Source organism: Petromyzon marinus, chromosome 21, assembly GCF_048934315.1.
Source record: "Petromyzon marinus isolate PM22_M1 ecotype Great Lakes invasive population chromosome 21, UKy_Petmar_22M1.pri1.0, whole genome shotgun sequence".
Classification (NCBI taxonomy): Eukaryota; Metazoa; Chordata; class Hyperoartia; order Petromyzontiformes; family Petromyzontidae; genus Petromyzon; species Petromyzon marinus.
In genome coordinates, this window is record NC_133687.1 from 15,027,694 (window position 1) to 15,047,931 (window position 20,238).

The following is a 20,238-nucleotide window of genomic DNA, read 5'->3' on the forward strand; positions in this document are numbered from 1 at the left end:
ACCGAGTCGGACGTTCGTCAGCGGCGTTGGCCGTGAGCGAGGATCCGAACTTTGGGGGTCGCCGCCGCGTTAGTAGCGCAGCGCGCTGTCCACTGTGCCACCACTCCCACTGTGCCACCACTCCCACTGTGTCACCACTCCCACTGTGTCACCACTCCCACTGCCACCGCTCCTACTGTGCCACCACTCCCACTGTGTCACCACTCCCACTGTGTCACCACTCCCACTGTGCCACCACTCCCACTGTGTCACCACTCCCACTGTGCCACCACTTCCACTGTGTCACCACTCCCACTGTGTCACCACTCCCACTGTGTCACCGCTCCCACTGTGTCACCACTCCCACTGTGTCACCACTCCCGCTGTGTCACCACTCCCGCTGTGTCACCACTCCCACTGTGCCACCACTCCCACTGTGCCACCACTCCCACTGTGCCACCACTTCCACTGTGCCACCGCCCCCACTGTGTCACCGCTCCCACTGTGCCACCACTCCCACTGTGCCACCACTCCCACTGTGTCACCACTCCCACTGTGTCACCACTCCCACTGTGTCACCACTCCCGCTGTGTCACCACTCCCACTGTGCCACCACTCCCACTGTCACCGCTCCCACTGTGTCACCACTCCCACTGTGTCACCACTCCCACTGTGCCACCACTCCCACTGTGCCACCACTCCCACTGTGTCACCACTCCCACTGTGTCACCACTCCCGCTGTGTCACCACTCCCACTGTGCCACCACTCCCACTGTCACCACTCCCACTGTCACCACTCCCACTGTGCCACCACTCCCACTGTGTCACCACTCCCACTGTGTCACCGCTCCCGCTGTGTCACCACTCCCACTGTGGCACCACTCCCACTGTGCCACCACTCCCACTGTGTCACCGCTCCCACTGTGCCACCACTCCCACTGTGTCACCACTCCCACTGTGTCACCACCCCCACTGTGTCACCGCTGTACTCACCGCCTGTCCCTCCTTGCCCTTGCACATCTCACGCAGCTTCATCTCGTACTCCACGCGCGCCGCGTCCTGCACGCACGCACCAGCAGCACCAGCAGCACCACCAGCAACAGCACCAGCACCACCAGCAACACCACCAGCACCACCAGCAACACCACCAGCACCACCAGCAACACCACCAGCAGCACCACCACCAGAAACACCACCACCATCAGCACCACCAAAAACCACACACGCGCCCCATCAACATCCAGAATACCAACGCCAAAACGTCATCGCAAACCTCCTCCTGCCTTTGACTCTCCTCCTCCTCCTCCTTGAAGACATCGCATCAGAAGAATCATGGCCGGGCCGATGCTGCTGCGCGACATCTCCTTCATGAATGGACATTTTAATAAAAGCTATAGCAGTGCGATTGTGGCCATGCAACCTAAACTATGGACCAAACAGTCCACCCTTTGTCGCCAGCAAGTAGCAGACCTCGACATGCCAACCGAGAGTTGCTGGGCCACGCGGCTACACACGGCCACGCGCAAGAGGAGAATAGCAGCCTCGAGTGGAGGAGCGGTGGCTTTGAAGGTCAAGGATTTGAACCGCCACTGCCCAGATCCCTTGGGTTATAATGAGAACAACCATGCCACTGTGTAGCATATTATTACTATGTGCCAGGGACGCTATGAGATGATGGGACAATAGTCTGAGTCCATAATTGGCAATAAGTAACAGCAAAGCAGTTATAAGTGACTCACAGAATTGTGCGCAGTCGCGTATACAGTACACGACTTCCCTGAAGGCATCGACACCTTCAGTGAGCGCGATGCCGATCACACAACGCGGTTCGCAATTCGACCCTCGATCGATGGCTGCGACATCGCCGCACACGCGGCGAGTAACAAGCAAGGGACAAGTCCTTACTTACTAACTAACAACTCATTACTTATTAACAACTCATTATTTACTAACAACTCCTTACTAACAACTCTTTACTTACTAACAACTCATTACTTACTAACAACTCCTTACTAACAACTCCTTACTAACAACTCATTGCTTACTAACTAATAACTCTATCATTTTTAATTGTTGGAGGGGTTCCCCCCACCCTCCCTGAAAATCCTGGCTGCGCCATTGCCAAGATCCCTGCGTTACACAACTAAACACACGTGCTGTGACACACGTGTAAGGTTCTCATTATAACTCAGATCCCTGCGTTACACAACTAAACACACGTGCTGTGACACACGTGTGAGGTTCTCATTATAACCAATATCCCTGCGTAACACAACTAAACACACGTGCTGTGATACACGTGTGTGGTTCTCATTATAACTCAGATCCCTGCGTTACACAACTACACACACGTGCTGTGACACACGTGTGAGGTTCTCATTATAAACAATATCCCTGCGTTACACAACTAAACACACGTGCTGTGACACACGTGTGAGGTTCTCATTATAACCAATATCCCTGCGTTACACAACTAAACACACGTGCTGTGATACACGTGTGAGGTTCTCATTATAACTCAGATCCCTGCGTTACACAACTAAACACACGTGCTGTGATACACGTGTGTGGTTCTCATTATAACTCAGATCCCTGCGTAACACAACTAAACACACGTGCTGTGATACACGTGTGTGGTTCTCATTATAACTCAGATCCCTGGGCTACACAACTACACACACGTGCTGTGACACACGTGTGTGGTGTTCTCATTATAAACAATATCCCTGGGCTACACAACTAAACACACGTGCTGTGACACACGTGTGAGGTTCTCATTATAAACAATATCCCTGCGTTACACAACTAAACACACGTGCTGTGATACACGTGTGTGGTTCTCATTATAACTCAGATCCCTGGGCTACACAACTAAACACACGTGCTGTGATACACGTGTGTGGTTCTCATTATAACTCAGATCCCTGGGCTACACAACTAAACACACGTGCTGTGACACACGTGTGTGGTTCTCATTATAACCAATATCCCTGGGCTACACAACTAAACACACGTGTTGTAGGGCACGGCTCATTGCTCGGCTGGGTGTGTGCTGTGGGTATGATTATTATTACCATCGAACAGGATGGCACAAGAGTCTGGGACACGGAGGGTTATTTAATTTATTATAACACCCGCATTCATATACTTTGATTATTATTTGATATTCAAGTTATTATTTTACCCGTTGTCATTATTAGTTTTTCAGATGACTTTTAAAACGGAGATACGACTGACTCAAGTCGGTTTTTTTGCATGCTAATAAAAAGGCATATTACAAAACAGTCCCAAATTATTTTTCAAAATCTAATTCGTGCACCACGCATGAATGTTAATGGGCGTCCGTTTGAGCGTTTGTTAAAATAAATTAAACAACCCTATAATGTGATTGGTTAGAATAAATAAAATAAAACCCTATGTGTCCTGACTGTTGGGCCACCCTTCATTGCCGTCTCGACTAAGTCACGTGTCCCTTCAGATTCTAAACAAACATCGCCTCCTATATATACACTCAGCACATTGCTCAATGACACTGTGGCCTTAAAATAAAACAGGCACATAATAGACAACGTTTCGGGCAATGGCCCTTCGTCAGAGCACACAGATAACGATCGCTTCATTCTCGGCGACACGGAATGACTTGCGCTAACTCGGCACCAGGTGGCGACGTTTGTCCACTTTGAAACGACGACAATTTCTTGTGGTTATTTTAACAGCTCAGGCCTCGCTGAGCGATACAGAGTACCCCACTGATCAACATCGCTATTTTTCAGAAGCGACTTGGCCACCCCTATGGTTCAACGAAGTGGCTCATCACGTGGACATTTATAGTAGCCAAATACTCGAAACGCACGGAATTGAATGCCACTCACGGCCACCAACGCCAGTGACGATTATCTAAACGGGTCCGGGCCTCCCCTAGGTCGACTCAGCCTCAAAGGAGTACCTGGTGTAGCGGTGTGTAAACATCGCCACTCGGGAGACAAAGGCGACTGGGCGTGGTGCTGGCCACCCATCCCTTGGTGTGCCGTGCCGGCATTCATAGGTGCCACTCGCTTACAGAACTTGCCCTAAAAGTCTGTTCAGGCTATACGGGGGATCTTTGTCTTATATGTACACGTGGAACGACGTTCACAACAATGAGCGGGGCGCAGGGTGGATAAAATTGAGCAAGTGAGCACAGTGGGGAACAAAGACGGTGCAAATCATCGCAGTCAGTAAACCCATACCACCTGGATCTGTCCCGGGACCTTCTGTCAGCAGTAGCTAGCCATCAACACTTCACTTGGCCTCAAAGGCGCACCTAGCCTGGCACAAGCGCCCTGGTCATGTCACCGCAACTTAGTGACGAACGGCAGCGGATGTATGTGTGGGCTCGTGTGCGTGTGTCCGTGCATATGTGTGTGCATGCGTGTGTGTGCATGCGTGTGTGTGCATGCGCACGTGTGTGCTAGGCGCACCTGATCGAGGCCCTGTGTGGGAGAGCGACGCAGGTGCCAGACGGCCAGGCGAGGCGCGTTATAGCGGGCAAAGCCGTTTGCAGAGGCGGGGCATTCAGTCGAACACAAGCGGAGAGGCGCGTTACACAGTCAAGCAATGCGCTCACAAACACACACACGTGCACACAAACACACGTGCACACACACACACGTGTATACACACACACGTGCACACACACACACGTGCACACACACACGTGCACACACACACGTGCACACACACACACGTGTATACACACATACATATACACGCGTGCGCGCACACGTGTGCACACGTTTACACACGCCCAGGTACACATGTATACACGTACGTGTGTACACACGCGCGCACACGTGTACACTGCGATGGAACACTTTGGTATAGCAGTCTAGTTTTTTTGTACAAACATGGAATGCATTATGCATAAACATCTCAATTCGAGAGTCAACAACACGGTGTTGCGTTAGACGGAACACATATATAATATAGGTGACGTTTCAGGCGATGGCCCTATTTCAAGCAATGACCTTTCTTGGGAAAATGGTTCTCAAGGTACGAAGGGCCGTTGCCCGAAACGTCGCCTACTATGCATTTTCCTTTTAAGGCCATACACACACACAGAGCGCGCGTGTTATTGACGAGTGTGTTGAGTTGACATGCGCGTGTGCACCAATGCATTGTGCATCATGTTTAAAAAAATAAAATATATACACAAAAATAAGCAAGCGCAAACACATACATATGCAAAATGTTCATCCAGCAGTGGATCGAGAATCGCCGATTGAATACGAGCGCGGATCCCACGTGCAAGACGTATCGCCGCGTCAGCATACGTGTGTGTGTGTGTGCGAACATACGCACACACACACACACATATATTTGCCCACCACTTCATCCAGCAGTGGATCGAGAATAGGCGGGGAACAATGCATACCGCATGCGTGGCTCCCCTAGGCCAACTCAGCCTCAAACGAGTACCTGGTGTAGCGGTGTGTAGTAAACATCGCCACTGGGGAGACAAAGGCGACCGGGCGTGGTGCTGGCCACCCACCCCCTCGTGTGCCGTATCGGCATTCACAGGTGCCATTCGCGAACAGCACTTGCCCTAAAAGTCTGTCCAGCCTACGCGGGGGAGCTTTGTCTTATTTCTCGTGCAGGTAGATCTCACTAAAGCCGATTGCCTACTGCGTGGACACACACGGAAGTGTTAAACCACGCGGGGAATTCGCCCATTTCCGTCGGACCTTGGAATCTCAGCAGGCGCCGAGACTGCGCTGGGATGGGCGTCAACCAACGCACAGGAGCCCGCGGCTTACGAGGCACCGTGGCGATGCGGTAACAAGAGCTCAGTTTTATTAAATTGTGTTATCATCTTCACGATTCCGGGGCCCCTTGAGCTCCTATGTGGTGGGGGGGGGGCCTGAGTGCTCCATTTGGTTCGTCTACAGCAGCGGCCCTCACTCACTTTCAGGGGGGTGGGGGTGGGGTGTGCACTGTCGCCGGCAAGACATCATCAGTGTGACGAGGGCCGCCACGCTGCCTGCACGGAGTTGTCGTCACCTCGGGCTATTGTCAGGGCCCCACCGGAGGCCGCGAGGGGCCGCGAGGGGCCCAGCGGGCCCCGCAGTGAAGAGCGCCGAGTGACGCCGAGCAGATTGTGCCGAGACCGCGTGCGTCAATCACGTGACGGACGGCGGTACAGCACGTGGGGTCTCGTGACCCTTCCCTCCCCCCGCTGGCCGTGCACATCTGTGACCGTGACCCCCGTAACCCCCGTGACCCCATCGCGTTACCTCCTCCTCTTCGAAGCCGGCCATGTCCCAGTGGTAGTTGAGCTGCATCTGATGTCGCTTCCAGTGCTCCATGAACATCGCCGCTGGGCGCACACACAGGCAGACGCGCGGGGCAGTGTCGGGTGAAGCGAGTGCGGGGCCTGGAGCATGATGTTGTTAAGGGGCCCTGAATTTTACAATAAATATTAAACCACGCATTTTTTTTTACTTGCATAGTAAAGTAATTGTATTTTTTCATTTGCTATACAGCCAGATAATACGACAAATCGCTAACCTTAAACACCCAGTTATTCGTAAAAGTTGAAGGGGGTATAGTACTATAGTAATAGAGCAAGTGCGGAGTCACTGAACCTGAATTGATAGCTTGAAAGCATTTAGCGCGGGGCCCTTGAAAGTGCGGGGCCCGTAGCTACTACATATGAGTGAAGGCTACTACACATGTAGTAGCTACTACACGTGTAGTAGCTACTACTACACATGTAGTAGTAGCTACTACTGCATGTGTAGTAGCTACTACACGTGTAGTAGCTACATGTACTACATATGTAGTTACTGCACATGTGTAGTAGCTACATATGCTACATATGTAGCTACTACACACATGTAGTATATGAAGTAGCTACATATACTACACATGTAGCGACTTGTGCTACAGTGATACTCCGGCACTGGCGGGGGCCATTGAGCACAGCGCCCGCGTTCCCTCTGCGTGCAGGAGAGCCACGCTGAGTCGCACGGCTCTCTTCTAGGGGGTGCTTCCGGGCTCACTCCCCTCCACATTCAGAGAGGCACGCCTTGAGAGGGGATTATTTTGGCTGCTCTTCTTGTCCACGTGATGAGCCACTTGGCCGAGCTATCATTTGTGGCCAGGTCGCTTCTGCAAAAGTAAACTGAAAGCTCAGTGGGAATTACCTGGTAAAGATAAAACAAAAATAGGTTCATCTTCTTTGGTTCTTACGGTAAAGTCACGTCGAATGAGAATAAAATAATAAATTGATAAAATAAAATAACACAATGGAATTCTCACGACGTTTCGGCCACAACACAAGCGGCCTTCATCAGGTGAAGGGACGAGACTGTCTGGAGGACACGCTGGAGCGAACACAGCCAAGCTCAGACCGCGACCTTTAAGCTGTGTGAGAAGAAACAAAGCGCCTTGACAAAGGAATTAGCATATAATTTAGCATTTAAATAGCTGAGTGATTAGCTTGTGACTGGTCACAGAAATGGCTATGTTAAAGTCAAAGCCTACACATCCACAGAGGCACCTAGTATCAATCAAACAGGAGAATTTAGCATTGAAATAACTGAGGGATTAGCTTGTGACTGGTCACAGAAATGGCTATGTTAAAGTCAAAGCCTACACATCTACAGAGGCACCTAGTACATGGACAATAAGATTAATCCTTGCAGTCACGAAAGCTTAAAATCGAAAAATAGGTTCGTTTAATTCGTATATTTAGTTTAAAGTGATTTGTTTATTTTTGTTATTGTTGCCCACTCTCTTAAGGGCGGCCAACTCCCGTGCCACGTCGATCGTGGCACGCGGACGTGCGAGCGGTCTCGCCGGTGCGCGGTCACCGAAGATCGGAGTCTGGTGACACGGCGAGTGGCGTCGTGGCCACTTCACCATTCACTCCCAAACCGCGTCCAGCCCCCTCCACAAAGGGGGCCGCCCGCCCCCCTGCAGCCGATTCTCCTCCGTCCCCTTTCGCATCCAGACGCCGCTCGGCTCACTCGGCCGCGTCGCCGCCCGCGAAGCGCGCGCGGGTTGATTTGTCAATTGGGCGCTGAGTGACGCACGCGAGCGCGCGCGCGAGTAACCCGACTCTGACTCGCGGGGTCGCAGGGCTGCGCCCCATCGCCGCGTGCACAGCGGGCGAGGCCTTTCAGCCGCTGTGCATGCGGGAGCCACAGCGCCTCGCAGGGCGAGGGTTGAACTATTCAAATCATTGAAACAATTCTAGATTTAAAGCTTTCGTGACTGCAAGGATGCATACTCTTTGGTTCTATTGGGTAAAGTCACGTAGGTAAAAAAATAAAATATCACTCCAACGCTGTCCTCCGGACAGGTTGGTCCCTTCACCTGATGAAGGCCACTTGTGTTGTGGTCGAAACGTCGTGATTTTTGTTGTTTTATTTTTTACCTACGTGACTTTACCCAATAGAACCAAAGAGTCATTGAAACAATGTTTTCACGATGTTGTTTTAATGTTTATTTAATGTTTTCACGATGTTATTTTAATGTTTATTTCATGTTTTCACGATGTTATTTTAATGTTTATTTAATGTTTTCACGATGTTATTTTAATGTTTATTTAATGTTTTCACGATGTTATTTTAATGTTTATTTCATGTTTTCACGATGTTATTTTAATGTTTATTTCATGTTTTCACGATGTTATTTTAATGTTTATTTCATGTTTTCACGATGTTATTTTAATGTTTATTTAATATTTTCACGATGTTATTTTAATGTTTATTTAATGTTTTCACGATGTTGTTTTAATGTTTATTTAATGTTTTCACGATGTTATTTTAATGTTTATTTCATGTTTTCACGATGTTATTTTAATGTTTATTTAATGTTTTCACGATGTTATTTTAATGTTTATTTCATGTTTTCACGATGTTATTTTAATGTTTATTTCATGTTTTCACGATGTTATTTTAATGTTTATTTCATGTTTTCACGATGTTATTTTAATGTTTATTTCATGTTTTCACGATGTTATTTTAATGTTTATTTAATGTTTTCACGATGCTATTTTAATGTTTATTTAATGTTTTCACGATGTTATTTTAATGTTTATTTCATGTTTTCACGATGTTATTTTAATGTTTATTTAATGTTTTCACGACGTTATTTTAATGTTTATTTAATGTTTTTACGATGTTATTTTAATGTTTATTTAATGTTTTCACGATGTTATTTTAATGTTTATTTAATGTTTTCACGATGTTATTTTAATGTTTATTTAATGTTTTCACGATGTTATTTTAATGTTTATTTAATGTTTTCACGATGTTATTTTAATGTTTATTTAATGTTTTCACGATGTTATTTTAATGTTATTTAATGTTTTCACGACGTTATTTTAATGTTTATTTAATGTTTTCACGATGTTATTTTAATCTTCATGTAATGTTTTCACGATGTTATTTCAATGTTTATTTAATGTTTTCACGATGTTATTTTAATGTTTATTTCATGTTTTCACGATGTTATTTTACCAGATAAAGCCCACCGGGCTATATCTGCCAACGTCGCTAACCAGGACTCTGCTAAAGGAGTCTGGGGACGCAGTGAAAGACCGTGACGGGTCAGGGTTCTCAGGCAAGGCTGGACGTTGAACGTCTTTCGCACCGTGCGTAGCCAGCCGTGCTAATGGGAGGAGCGGGGGAAGGACCACAAACTAAACGCAAAAAGCAGTTCTAAAGAAACGAGATGGTCAATCTAGAGGATGATTTAACGGTGTATAGCTCCCAGTGGTTTCCTGATATCAGAAGGAAGAGCGTTCCAGACGGCCCTAGAAGCGCGTCTGAAAGTGCGCGATGATGATGCGGTGTTCGATGGCTTAGCAGCCGAAAGCCGCTGCGAGGATGGGCGCAGTTCGCGTGATGGTGGTTTTATATTCCTTGACGAGATCAGCAGCGCAGTATCCTGGTGCATTCGTGTAGCAAGCAAGGCATTGATACTGACAAGGCATTGATACTGACAAGGCATTGTTACTGACAAGGCATTGTTACTGACAAGGCATTGTTACTGACAAGGCATTGATACTGACAAGGCATTGTTACTGACAAGGCATTGTTAATGACAAGCAAGGCATTGTTACTGACAAGGCATTGTTACTGGCAAGGCATTGTTACTGGCAAGGCATTGTTACTGGCAAGGCATTGTTACTGGCAAGGCATTGTTACTGACAAGGCATTGTTACTGACAAGGCATTGTTACTGGCAAGGCATTGTTGCTGAGAGAGTGCTGAACACGACTCGCTGGCTGTCAGTCAGTGGACAGACGCAGCTGCCAGGCAGCTCAGCTCCACCTAAGTCTGCATCTTCTCCACCCCTCGTCCCTCGAATAACGCATCATTTTCAGAATATTTATTTATCCTGGGAGGAATCCGATGAGCTATGAAGCTCTTTTTCACAGATGTCCAGCAGGGACGGGTCAGAACGGTACAACAACAAACAGTACACAAACACGATAGGCGTGCAAAGCATAGGAAAGGTAAACAAATTACGTAAAACATATACAAATAAAATGTAAAATTTCGATGTTGCTATTTTTTTAATCTTACCAGGTAAAGCCCACTGAGCTATTAGCTTATTCTTCAGAAGCGACCTGGCCACAAATGATAGCTGAACGAAGTGGCTCATCACGTGGACATTTATAGCCGCAAAATAATCTAAACAAATCTACACGCATGATTCTCCATGTGGAGGAAAACACGGGAGGACCACAACAACGACAACCCACGCAACGACTGGGCATGCGGCCTGCAGGGCCAGGCCCAACACGCAGCCCTGACCTTCTGGAGGGGCTTTGACGTGAACAGAACTTCCCAGTGCTATGTGCCGTGGATTCACGTGAGATCCTAGCCACACGGGGCGAGTGCTGTGCCCTGCATTAACGCACGGTGGCGATGTTTACACACCGCTCCAGGTACTCATTTAAGGCTGAGTCAACTTAGGGGGAGGCCCAAGACCGGTTCAGATAATCGTCGCTGGTGTTGGTGGCCCTGGGTGGGAATCGAACTCGGCTGGCTGGCGTCGCGCTGACCGCGGTCGCCACCGCACACGCGCGCGCAAACGCTGCCCAATCAACGCGAGCCACAGCTCCTGCGACCATCAAATATTGAAGGCGACCTGCAATTTCAGCCTCGGGGGGGGGGTCTTCATTGGGACTTTCACTTCACGAGAAAACCGATCCTCAGCGTCCCCTGAAAGTCGCCCTCTCCTCCTCGCCCCCTCTACCCATCCACCCTCTCCCCCACGTCCTCCCTCCACTCCTCCCCACCCCGCCGTGATGATGAAGCCATTTGAGTGAAATGGGATCTGGCCGAGCTCGCGAGCAAGGGAACGCGCGATGCGACACGGCACCTGGTGCGCTTCAACCCAAGCCGCGCACAGCACAAAGGGGCTCACTCGGCCATGCGGAGGGGAGCGAGGGAGGAGGAGGCGGTGGTGGGGGGGGGCTGTGGTGGTGGTGGTGGTGGGGGCGGTGGTCCGGAAGGGGAATGGGAGATGGTGAATGCTGCCCGTTTGGGGGTACTCGAGGCAAGGTTACGACTGAAAGCTGGCGGGGGGGGGGGGGGTGAGAGGCTTTGGCATTGCTGGGTGGGGAGTGATTATGCCAGATTATGCCAGAGCAGGTTGGAGGCTATCGCGTATAATCACAGGACTGTATATGAAGTACTCGATGAAGTACAGGATGACGTACAGGATGACGTACAGGATGAAGTACAGGTTTCCCTCACTTTATGCGGCGGTAGATGCGTTCCATCATCATCCGCTACTCCCAGGGCTCCGGGGGAAAATCCCACACCGTGTGACCCCCCCCCCCCTTTCGACGCCTTCACACTCAACCGGCAGTGTTACATCTGACACCGCGATGCCGTAGTGCGACACCCCCCCCCCCCCACTCGTCAAAAATCGCGGGGCCCGGGACGACCGCCCCGATTCGCCGTACCCCTAGGGACGGCTCTGGGCTACTCCCGACTCCGCAGTCGTCTGGCTCATGAACCACCTCGACGCAGGGCGGACAGCTGACGCTCATCCACGCCGACCAGCACAACAGCGATCGTACGAAGTAGAATTATAAGAGGATGGAAGTGATCGGAAGTGGGCCCCACGTGATTCCGTCCACAGATGTTGCATTCTGTCTTTGACTTCCGCACGGCGGCTGATGTCGACGCAGAGCAGCAACTGCGACTTGACAGTCCGGTGGTCAAGGCAAATCGCAGCACCAGGAGCAGTGCATGGCTCTGATGGCTCCTTCGTGTTTGCGGATCGGGGCATCACCGCGTCGTTACGCGATGCACTGCGGTGCGTTCAGGATGACCACAGGCGCACACGACTACTGGAGAGTTTCACAATTGACACTTGCGCATCAGCTCCCCGCAGATATTACATTGAGGCTTGGTCAACAACATTCAACCTCTCAAGAGCCAATCTGAGAGCTGTTTTCCCCAACCTTGAAGTCGTAACACGAACTGAACACACGGCCGGGCGATAGACATCGCTTGAATGTGTTATGTAAATCACAGCGCATCGCGTGGACCACTGCTAAACAATCCCCTCCTGGTGTGTGTGTGCAGAGTGGTATATACACGTTTGTGTGTGTGTGTGTGCAGGGTGGTATATACACGTTTGTGTGTAGGGTGGTATGTACACGTTTGTGTGTGTGTGTGCAGAGTGGTATATACACGTTTGTGTGTGTGTGTGCAGGGTGGTATATACACGTTTGTGTGTGTGTGTGCAGAGTGGTATATACACGTTTGTGTGTGTGTGTGTGCAGGGTGGTATGTACATGTTTGTGTGTGTGTGCAGAGTGGTATATACACGTTTGTGTGTGTGTGCAGGGTGGTATGTACATGTTTGTGTGTGTGTGTGCAGGGTGGTATATACACGTTTGTGTGTGTGTGCATGGTGGTATGTACACGTTTGTGTGTGTGTGTGCAGGGTGGTATGTACACGTTTGTGTGTGTGTGCAGGGTGGTATATACACGTTCGTGTGTGTGTGTGCAGGGTGGTATGTACACGTGTGTGTGTGTCTGTCCGTAACTATTACCGGCATCTCCTCTTTCCCGTATGCGTCGACTGCTATTGGAAGGCTCAGTCGATGTATCCGCCTGCTGTGTTGAGTTGTGCACACAAATCGTGAGCCTATGCATGCGCCCGCCTGTGTGCGTGCAGCGGTCAGCGCGCTGCGCTACGGACCCGGCGATCCGAGCTCAATTCCCGTTCACGGCCACCAACACCAGTGACGATTATCTGAACCGATCCTGGGGCTCGCCTAGGTCGACTCAGCCTCAAATGAATACCTTGTGCGGTGTGTAAACTTTGCTACTGGGGAGAAAAAGGCGACTGGACGTGGTGCTGACCACCCACCCCATCGTGTGCCGTGCTAGCCTTCCTATGTGCTACTCACGAACAGCACTTTCCCCAAGTGTCTCTCAAGGCTACGCGGGAGATCTTTATCTGTGTGTGTAGTTGGGGGGGGGGGGGGGGTTCCGATGGTTTATACATCGAGATGTGACCCGGCGAGCCGAAGTAATCCACGACCAAACCAAAAGACGCGAGTGCCACGTGCCATGTCAACCTTTCCCGAGACTTCCCCGAGGTCAGCAGTCTGACAGGAGGAGGAGGAGGCCTCTGGCGAGACACGCCATGCCACCCTCGAGGGTTATTCTGGGTTCGGTATTGATTCATCGCCATCTCTCTCCCCGCCCACACAAATGTAAAAGATGATTTAATATCGAAACAATTTGGGGATCTCACCACGATTTTCATCTGGGTGAGATATTTCTCCGTACTCAGACTTTATTATTTCTAGCCACAACTTGCCTTTAATATGAATATTAAAAAAAAAACATTTTTGCGAACTATATAGAATTTATCATTTTAACGTGTGTTTTAACGAGTCAATGTTTATTTTACCCCACTGATCTACCTCGCTATTTTTAGAAGCGACTTTGCCACAAATGATAAGTGGCCTATCATGCGAAGTGGCCTATCATGTCTACATTTATAGCAGCCAAATACTCTGAACGCGTGGCGCTCTGGGTGTCAGATTTATGCCAAAAAGGCGTCACGTGTTTAAGCCAAACAAAATTTACTTGAGTTGACTTAAGGCCACCTTGAGCTAAGCAGCTCTGTTACAAGGACGATGACCAACAGCCCAGCAGTAGTGGCGGCAGTGACAGCGCATCGGAGCTACATCGGAATTACACTGAGAGCCATAGAGTAACATAGAGATCCATAGAGATACACAGAGAGCCATAGAGTTACACAGAGAGCCATAGAGTTACATAGAGATCCATAGAGTTACCAGATATCCATAGAGTTACACAAAGATCCATAGTTACACAGAGAGCCATAGCGTTACATAGAGATTCATAGAGTTACATAGAGATCCATAGAGTTACATAGAGATCCATAGAGTTACACAGATATCCAAAGAGTTACACAGAGATCCATAGAGTTACATAGAGAGCCACAGAGTTACACAGAGAGCCAAAGAGTTACACAGAGAACCATAGAGTTACACAGAGAGACATAGAGTTACACAGAGAGCCATAGAGTTACATAGAGAGCCATAGAGTTACACAGAGAGACATAGAGTTACACAGAGAGCCATAGAGTTACACAGAGAGCCATCGAGTTACACAGAGATCCCGAGAGTTACACAGAGAGCCATAGCGTTACATAGAGATCCATAGAGTTACATAGAGATCCATAGAGTTACACAGAGAGCCATAGAGTTACACGGAGGGCCATAGCGTTACATAGAGATCCATAGAGTTACATAGAGAGCCAAAGAGTTATACAGAGAGCCATAGCGTTACATAGAGATCCGTAGAGTTACATAGAGATCCATAGAGTTACACAGAGAGCCATAGAGTTACACAGAGAGCCATAGCGTTACATAGAGGTCCATAGAGTTACATATAGATCCATCGAGTTACACAGAGAGCCATAGAGTTACACAGAGAGCCATAGCGTTACATAGAGATCCATAGAGTTACATAGAGATCCATGAGTTACATAGAGATCCATAGAGTTACACAGAGAGCCATAGAGTTACACAGAGAGCCATAAAGTTACACAGAGAGCCATAGAGTTACACAGAGAGCCATAGAGTTACATAGAGATCCATAGAGTTACACAGAGAGCCATAGAGTTACACAGAGAGCCATAAAGTTACACAGAGAGCCATAGAGTTACACAGAGAGCCATAGAGTTACACAGAGAGCCACAGAGTTACACAGAGAGCCATAGCGTTACATAGAGATCCATAGAGTTACATAGAGATCCATAGAGTTACATAGAGATCCATAGAGTTACACAGAGAGCCATAGAGTTACACAGAGAGCCATAGCGTTACATAGAGATCCATAGAGTTACATATAGATCCATAGAGTTACATAGAGATCCATAGAGTTACACAGAGAGCCATAGAGTTACACGGAGGGCCATAGCGTTACATAGAGATCCATAGAGTTACATAGAGATCCATAGAGTTACACAGAGAGCCATAGAGTTACACAGAGATCCATAGAGTTACACAGAGAGCCATAGAGTTACACAGAGAGCCATAGAGTTACACAGAGAGCCATAGAGATACACAGAGAGCCATAGAGTTACACAGAGAGTCATTTAGTTACACAGAGAGCCACAAAGATACATCGAGAGCCATAGAGTTACACAGAGAGCCATAGAGTTACACAGAGAGCCATAGAGTTACACAGAGAGCCATAGAGTTACATAGAGAGCCATAGAGATACACAGAGAACCATAGAGTTTCACAGAGAGCCATATAGTTACACAGAGAGCCATAGCGTTACATAGAGAGCCATAGAGTTACACACAGAACCATAGAGATACACAGAGAGCCATAGAGATACACAGAGAGCCGTAGAGTTACACAGAGAGCCATAGAGTTGCACAGAGAACCATAGAGTTACACAGAGAACCATCGAGTTACACAGAGAACCATAGAGATACACAGAGAGCCATAGAATTACACAGAGAGCCATTGAGATACACAGAGAGCCATAGAGATACACAGAGAGCCATAGAGATACACAGAGAGCCATAGAGTTACACAGAGAGCCACAGAGATACACAGAGAGCCATAGAGTTACACAGAGAGCCATAGAGATACACAGAGAGCCACAGAGTTACACAGAGAGCCATAGAGTTGCACAGAGAACCATCAAGTTACACAGAGAACCATCGAGTTACACAGAGAACCATAGAGATACACAGAGAGCCATAGAATTACACAGAGAGCCATAGAGATACACAGAGAGCCATAGAGATACACAGAGAGCCATAGAGATACACAGAGAGCCATAGAGTTACACAGAGAGCCACAGAGATACACAGAGAGCCACAGAGATACACAGAGAGCCATAGAGTCACACAGAGAGCCATAGAGTTACACAGAGAGCCATAGAGATACACAGAGAGCCACAGAGATACACAGAGAGCCACAGAGATACACAGAGAGCCATAGAGTCACACAGAGAGCTATAGAGTCACACAGAGAGCCATGGAGTTACACAGAGAGCCACAGAGATACACAGAGAGCCACAGAGTTACACAGAGAGCCATAGAGATACACAGAGAGCCATAGAATTACACAGAGAGCCATAGAGATACACAGAGAGCCATAGAGATACACAGAGCCATAGAGATACACAGAGAGCCATAGAGATACACAGAGAGCCATAGAGATACACAGAGAGCCATAGAGTCACACAGAGAGCATTAGAGTCACACAGAGAGCCATGGAGTTACACAGAGAGCCACAGAGATACACAGGGAGTCACAGAGATACACAGAGAGCCATAGAGTTACACAGAGAGCTATAGAGATACACAGAGAGCCATAGAGTTACATGGCGATTCATAGACAACAGCCCAAGACCGTCGGCAGTGGTGGCACCTCCTGAACGGGACATCACTCGCTGCACGGTGGAGGGAATTATGAGAACTTAACAAGAGCAAAAGTAATGATTATAACACATTTTCCTGCGGAGGGAGCTGGTAGGAACGTTGGGTTGCTCGGTCAATGGCCAGGGTCATTGGCGGCACCACGTGGTGTATTCCGCAAATAATCCCGACTGTGAGGGCGGGCACAAGCCGGCGTGAGTAGGTTAAACGTTGAGTTTTATAAGGGCACCACGGGGTGACCAGCCCCTCCCCACCCAGCCCCAACCCCCACCCTCCCCATCCAGCCCCTCCCCACCCTCTCCTCCCCACCCAGCCGCACCCACTCTGGTAGTGGTGGTGATAGTGGTAGTGGTGGTGATAGAGGTGGTGGTGGTGGTAGTGGTGTACCCCAGAGCGCCATCACGACGGAGAAGACGACCGTGGCGGGGTTGTCGAACAGGTGGCTGGCGCGGGCCATGCCGCAGGCCGAGTCCAGGCGCCAGTAGTCGCAGAGGCGGTCGCACAGCGGGCACATGGTCAGGTTGGCCCCGCGCTCGCACATCTCGGTGCTGTGGGGGGCGCAGGGGTGGGGGTTGGGGGGAGGGTCTCGAGCGGTGTCCGTCGATCATTTTCAGAGCGGGGGCGGCGGGGCGGCACTTGAGCCGATGAGACATCGTCAGCGCGAGGGCTGCTGCCACACATTTAAAACCAATGTTGGGGTTTGACAGCAGCACGACGATGATGATGATGTGGTGGTGTTGTCACTCTGTGTGTCTTGTAGGACAGGCCGCACGTCAGTAGCCGCACTAAAGGCCACCAGGGGGCTGCCAGTGGCCCGTGGGGGCCTTGTGATGAAGAACACTGGGATAGAGTGTTACCCCTTATGATGATGAACACTGGGATAGAGTGTTACCCCTTGTGATGATGAACACTGTGATAGAGTGTTACCCCTTGTGATGAAGATCACTGTGATAGAGTGTTACCCCTTGTGATGAACACTGTGATAGAGTGTTACCCCTTGTGATGATGAACACTGGGATAGAGTGTTACCCCTTGTGATGATGAACACTGTGATAGAGTGTTACCCCTTGTGATGAAGATCACTGTGATAGAGTGTTACACCTTGTGATGATGAACACTGTTATAGAGTGTTACCCCTTGTGATGATGAACACTGTGATAGAGTGTTACCCCTTGTGATGAAGATCACTGTGATAGAGTGTTACACCTTGTGATGAAGAACACTGTGATAGAGTGTTACCCCTTGTGATGATGAACACTGTGATAGAGTGTTACCCCTTGTGATGAAGATCACTGTGATAGAGTGTTACACCTTGTGATGAAGAACACTGTGATAGAGTGTTACCCCTTGTGATGATGAACACTGTGATAGAGTGTTACCCCTTGTGATGAAGATCACTGTGATAGAGTGTTACCCCTTGTGATGAACACTGTGATAGAGTGTTACCCCTTGTGATGATGAACACTGGGATAGAGTGTTACCCCTTGTGATGATGAACACTGTGATAGAGTGTTACCCCTTGTGATGATGAACACTGTTATAGAGTGTTACCCCTTGTGATGATGAACACTGGGATAGAGTGTTACACCTTGTGATGATGAACACTGTGATAGAGTGTTACCCCTTGTGATGATGAACACTGTGATAGAGTGTTACCCCTTGTGATGATGAACACTGAGATAGAGTGTTACCCCTTGTGATGATGAACACTGTGATAGAGTGTTACCCCTTGTGATGATGAACACTGTGATAGAGTGTTACCCCTTATGATGATGAACACTGGGATAGAGTGTTACCCCTTGTGATGATGAACACTGTGATAGTGTTACCCCTTGTGATGATGAACACTGTGATAGAGTGTTACCCCTTGTGATGATGAACACTGTGATAGAGTGTTACACCTTGTGATGAAGAACACTGTGATAGAGTGTTACCCCTTGTGATGATGAACACTGAGATAGAGTGTTACCCCTTGTGATGAAGAAAACTGTGATAGAGTGTTACCCCTTGTGATGATGAACACTGTGCTAGAGTGTTACCCCTTGTGATGATGAACACTGTGATAGAGTGTTACCCCTTATGATGATGAACACTGGGATAGAGTGTTACCCCTTGTGATGATGAACACTGTGATAGTGTTACCCCTTGTGATGATGAACACTGTGATAGAGTGTTACCCCTTGTGATGATGAACACTGTGATAGAGTGTTACACCTTGTGATGAAGAACACTGTGATAGAGTGTTACCCCTTGTGATGATGAACACTGAGATAGAGTGTTACCCCTTGTGATGAAGAACACTGTGATAGAGTGTTACCCCTTGTGATGATGAACACTGTGATAGAGTGTTACCCCTTGTGATGAAGAACACTGGGATAGAGTGTTACCCCTTGTGATGATGAACACTGTGATAGAGTGTTACCCCTTGTGATGATGAACACTGGGATAGAGTGTTACCCCTTGTGATGATGAACACTGTGATAGAGTGTTACCCCTTGTGATGATGAACACTGTGATAGAGTGTTACCCCTTGTGATGATGAACACTGTGATAGAGTGTTACCCCTTGTGATGATGAACACTGTGATAGAGTGTTACCCCTTGTGATGATGAACACTGTGATAGAGTGTTACCCCTTGTGATGATGAACACTGTGATAGAGTGTCACCCCTTGTGATGAAGAACACTGTGATAGAGTGTTACCCCTTGTGATGAAGAACACTGGGATAGAGTGTTACCCCTTGTGATGAAGACCACTGTGATAGAGTGTTACCCCTTGTGATGATGAACACTGTGATAGAGTGTTACCCCTTGTGATGAAGAACACTGTGATAGAGTGTTACCCCTTGTGATGATGAACACTGTGATAGAGTGTTACCCCTTGTGATGAAGAACACTGTGATAGAGTGTTACACCTTGTGATGATGAACACTGTGATAGAGTGTTACCCCTTGTGATGAAGAACACTGTGATAGAGTGTTACACCTTGTGATGATGAACACTGTGATAGAGTGTTACCCCTTGTGATGATGAACACTGTGATAGAGTGTTACCCCTTGTGATGATGAACACTGAGATAGAGTGTTACACCTTGTGATGATGAACACTGTGATAGAGTGTTACCCCTTGTGATGATGAACACTGTGATAGAGTGTTACCCCTTGTGATGATGAACACTGTGATAGAGTGTTACACCTTGTGATGAAGAACACTGTGATAGAGTGTTACCCCTTGTGATGATGAACACTGAGATAGAGTGTTACACCTTGTGATGAAGAACACTGTGATAGAGTGTTACCCCTT

The 20,238-nt window shown here is 48.4% G+C and overlaps 1 protein-coding gene across 1 annotated transcript in view; it reads right to left on the reverse strand.

Moving 5' to 3' along the window:
* The window catches only part of LOC116944545 (anoctamin-1-like), a 74,306-nt gene that overhangs the window by 12,353 nt on the left and 41,715 nt on the right, over positions 1-20,238 (reverse strand). Inside the window, exons 11-14 of the mRNA XM_076068631.1 lie at positions 17,324-17,484; positions 6,252-6,334; positions 4,440-4,451; positions 973-1,038 (exon numbers count right to left, since the gene is read on the reverse strand). Of these exons, the coding sequence (XP_075924746.1) occupies positions 973-1,038; positions 4,440-4,451; positions 6,252-6,334; positions 17,324-17,484 (322 nt within the window). The remainder of the gene's footprint in view (positions 1-972; positions 1,039-4,439; positions 4,452-6,251; positions 6,335-17,323; positions 17,485-20,238) is intronic.